The following is a 4857-nucleotide window of genomic DNA, read 5'->3' on the forward strand; positions in this document are numbered from 1 at the left end:
GGCTAGAGGGGCTGCTTAGTACCACAGCAGCTGCCCCACACCGGCCTGGTCTAACCAAGACTAGTGTGCAGTCACGACCGCAACGACAGAGACAGAGGAGGCAAAAGTCTCATAAACACCCAGGACGCTGTCGCAGCGGCACAGGGGAGCTCAGAGGGGGCAGCAAGGAGGCCGCAGCCGGGACACCTGGCCCCGGTGAAGCCCAGTGTATCCCCCCGGGCCTGCACCGGGCCCCGGCGGCACCAGGCCCCGCCCGTTGCCATGGGAACGAGCCGTTCCCGGTGTCCCCGTGTCTCGGCCCCGCCACTCCGCGCCCCCGGCACGATGGTTCCGCGGGGGGCGGTGACAGCGTGGGGGGAGCACGGCCCCTTTAAGAGCGGCGCCGCCATGATCTGCCTGGTGCTGGGGCTCTTCGCCGGCCTCTTCCACAATGGTACGGAACAGAACGGGACCCCCGGCCGGGGTCTGAGGAGCGGGGCCCCCCATTCCCCTTGTGCCTGAGGGCCAGGGACCTCCCTTGCAGGGAGAGACCCCGCGGCTGAAGGCCCAGGCCAGGTGTCCCTGTCCCTGTGCCCTCTGCGGCCAGCACCGCCCTGCCCTCCCCTGTGTCCTGTGCCCCCTGGGAACCCCCTGTGTCCCGTACCCCCCTGCAATCCCCCTGTGTCCTGTACCCCCTGAGAACCCCCGGGACCCCCCTGTGTCCTGTACCCCCCCCCGGGGACCCCCTGTGTCCTGTACCCCCTGGGAACCCCCTGTACCCCCCGGGAACGCCCTGTGTCCCCTCAGCTGAGGGCCTGCCACCCCCCTGTGCCCACTTGGCTGAGGGCCCGCAGGCGTCCCCTTCCCCCCTCAAAGCTCTGCCCTGTCGCTGCAGCCTTGGGCGGGGTCCATGAACGAACCTTCGTGGCCATCAAGCCGGACGGGGTGCAGCGGCGCCTGGTCGGGGAGATCATCCGGCGCTTCGAGAGGAAGGGGCTGCAGCTGGTGGGGATGAAGCTGCTGCAGGTGAGGGCCGGGCCCAGCCAGCCTGGGGGTCCCTGGAGTGGAGGAGCCCCTCGGCCCCCCAAGCCTCGGCTGTGCTGGTGACTGCTGGGGGTTTTGCCTGTACAGCCTGCTGGTGTCACTCCAGCAGCAAATCCTCGCAGCTCAGAGGAGAGCTGGCACTGGGAGGGTGATTCCAGCTGTGGGGAGCGTGTCTGCCCTTGGCTGTGCCCATACTCCAGGGCTGGCACTGTAATCTGGCAGCTGGAAACTCCTGTGTGTGTCAGGCTCCTGCTGTTTCACTCCTGGAATTGGGCATCTGTGCAAGAGCTTCATTCTGTTAATTCCCTGCGTCCCTGAGGCGCAGCCCTTGCCCAGATGCCCCTGTGGGAGCAGACTGAGCAGTGTGCTCTGTGCAGGCCTCGGAGGAGCTGCTGAAGGAACACTACATCGCCCTGCGGGACCGGCCCTTCTACGGCCGCCTGGTGAAGTACATGAGCTCCGGGCCCATCGTGGCCATGGTGAGTGCTGGCCAAGGAACAGGGACAGAGTGCCAGGTGTGTGGCTGCTGGCACAGTGGAAGTAAGGTGATATCCTCCCTCAGAGGTCTCTTGAAGCTGTACTGAACTGCAGGGATGTTTTCTGTTGTAAATTAAATCATAGAATGGTTTGGGTTGGAAGGGATCTTAAAAGTTCCATCCCCTGCCATGGCAGGGGCAGCATCTTCCACTAGACCAAGGTTGCTCCAAGCCCCATCCAGCCTGGCATTGAGCACTCCAGGGACGGGGAGAAATCCACAGACAATTTGGATTATTTTCCACAATCAACTTGGGAAGAATAATTTGGAGAGACCCTTTGCTGTCTGTCACCAGAGTGGATCCGGTGGGGAATTCAGAGGGCAGCTGTGACCTGCTGGGGCTGCTGTGGAAGCTGATCCTGGTTTTGCTCTCCTGTAGGTCTGGCAGGGCCTGGATGTAGTAAAAACCGTTCGCACCATGATTGGGGAGACCAACCCCGCTGAATCCAGGCCTGGCACCATCCGAGGAGACTTCTGTGTTGAAGTTGGCAAGTGAGAGCTGTGACTTTTTCTTCCCTCAGTGTTTCAGGGCATCCTGTCCAGGCATTCCTGTGCTAAGCCTGCCAGGAATGAGTGTGCATTCCCAGTGCAGAAGTTCTCCCTTTTATGCTCAGACTAGAGCTGAGCTCTGCTTCCCAAGGCTGGCTTTAATAGGAGGAAGAGCCTGGGTTGTGTCTTTCCTTCCTCCTGAGTTCTCTGTTGAAAGCAGGTGGGCTTTGCCTGTTTTCCTCTGCTAATCAGGACTGTCAGGCTGTGAAGAGGAAGGGAGGCTCCCACTCAGTCCTTTCATGGGAGCAGGTGAATATCCATGGGTGGTGACCTTGGGTGGCCCCAGCCTGGCTCATGGTACACACAGCTCTTACTGAGCCATCCTCCCTTAGATCTCTTTCCTGGTGTCTGATACCAAACCTGCTTTGATGAAAGGGGGAAAATGTGGAATCCCTGACATAAAAAATGCACATCCCAGAGCCACTTGCAGCTCCTCCTGTAGTAAACAAAAGGCTCCTCAGCACAGGAGGGGGGAGTGCTGGGAACTGGCACTGCTGGAAGGATGAGTGGTGTGGGACAGGACTGGCTCCATTGGTTTAGTTAAATTGGTCCAGGGGGAATTTTGCAGGCTGCAGCATCCCTCTCCCACCTTTCCCAGCTTGGTGAGAGCCTTCTCCTCGCCCACAGGAACGTGATCCATGGCAGTGACTCAGTGGAGAGTGCCCAGCAGGAGATCTCACTGTGGTTCCGCCCCGAGGAGCTGCCCTGCTGGGAGGACACGGCTGCACGCTGGATCTACGAGTGAGCAGCAGTCCCAGGGGACTTCATCCTCCTGCTGGGACACAGCACATTTCCATCCATCTCCTGGCAGCTGCTGGGCTGGCTGCAGGTCCTCTGTGAGATTCCTCTTCTGCCTGTGAATGCTGGGAGCTGGGCTGTGTGTGGAGCTCTGGTTCAGCTCCTGCCAAGGGCAGCTTTTTCTTTTTTTCTCTCTCTGCTCTAGTAAGTAGTTGGTATTGTTGCTCTGTTTGCTGCAGCATCTTAAATCCCAAGTAGCTCAAGCTGATTAATTGTAGCAAAACTTGGGCTCTTGGCCCATTCCTGGGTGTTCTCATCCCTGCCTGGAGCAGGAGAATGCGTTTTCCTTGCTGCTAGGAGAGGTGCTGGTCACAAGGTGATGGGCTTGACAATTTACCTGCATTTCTAGAAGGCTTTTCACCAAAGGCTCTTAAAAAATCGGGCTGCTGTAGGATAAGGGAGCAAATTCTCATTTTGGAGTTCATTCCAAGACAAGGAATGGAGGATGGGACAATTCTCTCTCCCTTGGTGGGAGCCCTGGGTGCTGGGCTGGCAAAAGCTCACCCAAGATGAGCGAGTCCATGGAAAGAAGATTCTCCAAATGCTGCTAAACACACAATTCCTCAGGCTCTGCTTCCTGGGCTGTGGCTGTGGAGTGGGAAGCAGATCCTTCAGGTCTGCTCTGGTTCTCTGGGGCTGAAAGACCCAGAGACAGCCAGACCCAGGCTGACACCAGACTGTCCCTCCGTGGTCACTGATGTGAGGCAGCAGCACTGGGCCAGCCACAGGAATAGAAGGGGAGAGGGAGGCAGGGAAGGATTTGTGGATCTGGGGCTCAGATTTAGGGGAGTATTTAGCTCTCTCTTGTGCACAATAGAGGCTGTGGAGTCCTGGCACTGAGCTCTGGCAAGTGCCAAGATCTTCCTTGTCCCCCTGAGAGCTTGCAGTGAAGCTTTCCTGCTGGGAGGGTTCCTGGAAACCAGTTTGTAACGGGCTGGACACCACCTGTGAGCTGTCCTGGGTCACCCAGCTCCTCAGAGCTGTGCTGTGTCTGAGCTCCCTGTGCAGCCTCACCAGAGCTAAAGGACAGGGACAGTGACATTGAGCCCTGCCATGGAACAGGGACACAGTTAAACTGAGGGAACAAGATCCCCAGGGCTTTGCTGTGTGCAGGATGAGTTTGACCTGTGCCCTGAAAGCCTGTCCCTCTGGGTGCTCAGCTTTGTAGGTGCTGGGGAATGAGGGCAGCTCTGGGGGAGCAGAGTGAAGTCACCTCCACTCCTGCTGGCCCCAGGGTGTGGGGCTGAGCAGGCAGGGCTGGGAGGTCTCCCCCAATGAGTGGGGCTGTCCAGCTGCCTCAGCCAAGGGGCCTTGGGGCCTTCTCCAAACACCTGTGCCCAACTGTAAACACCTGACAGATCCCATTTGTTCCTGGAATTTGTTCACTTGGCTGAACTTGGAGTCTGGCTGCAGCAGGGCTGCAGGAGAAGGCGCTGGTGAAGACTGAGGTGTGAAGCCAGTGGGAGGAAGGCCACGTTGGTTGTTTAACAGATGCATTGAGAACAGCTGCTGGCTCCAGGAGCTGCCAGCTCTGACACAGGAAAACTCTGCCCAAATAGCTGAGCTTCATCTCCTGCCATTGCCTCCTCCTGGAGGATCCCTCTTCTCCCTGTCTGCACAGACAAGATGGAAGATGCCTCCTGGTTCAAAGTGCACTGAACTCCAGTCAGATACAGACCTGACTCACTGAGACACAATCCCAGCCTGTCCTCTCCTCTCTGTGTGTGTAGGTTTGGTGTCTGCCATGCCCTCGTCCTGCTCTGGGGCACGATGGAGCAGCAGCTGCAGGGAAAGGGCCCCCAGAGTCCCTGCTGGGAGCAGGTACAGGAGCTGAGCTGTGGCTGCTGTTCCTCGAGCCCCTGGGGACTTTTAATTGCTTTGCATGTTGGTTTCTGCTGCTTCTCCTCTGTCCAAGACTGTGTTAAACTGTACTAATAAATGTAGAAGCTGTC

At 58.3% G+C, this 4857-nt stretch overlaps 1 protein-coding gene across 2 annotated transcripts; it reads left to right on the top strand.

Annotated features, from left to right (window-relative positions):
* The first annotated feature begins 298 nt into the window (after nt 1–298).
* NME3 (NME/NM23 nucleoside diphosphate kinase 3) lies at nt 299–4857 on the top strand. Of its 2 annotated transcripts, XM_054643868.2 has the most exons (5): nt 299–433; nt 875–1005; nt 1401–1502; nt 1938–2050; nt 2735–4857. In XM_054643868.2, exons 1-5 carry the CDS (start codon nt 325–327, stop codon nt 2850–2852), a joined length of 573 nt encoding a protein of 190 aa, XP_054499843.2. In that variant the 5' UTR covers nt 299–324; the 3' UTR covers nt 2853–4857. The 2 variants fall into 2 exon arrangements, with proteins under 2 accessions (XP_054499843.2, XP_077042946.1); XM_077186831.1 differs by lacking the exon at nt 1401–1502.

Source organism: Agelaius phoeniceus, chromosome 16 (assembly GCF_051311805.1).
Source record: "Agelaius phoeniceus isolate bAgePho1 chromosome 16, bAgePho1.hap1, whole genome shotgun sequence".
NCBI classification, from domain to species: domain Eukaryota; kingdom Metazoa; phylum Chordata; class Aves; order Passeriformes; family Icteridae; genus Agelaius; species Agelaius phoeniceus.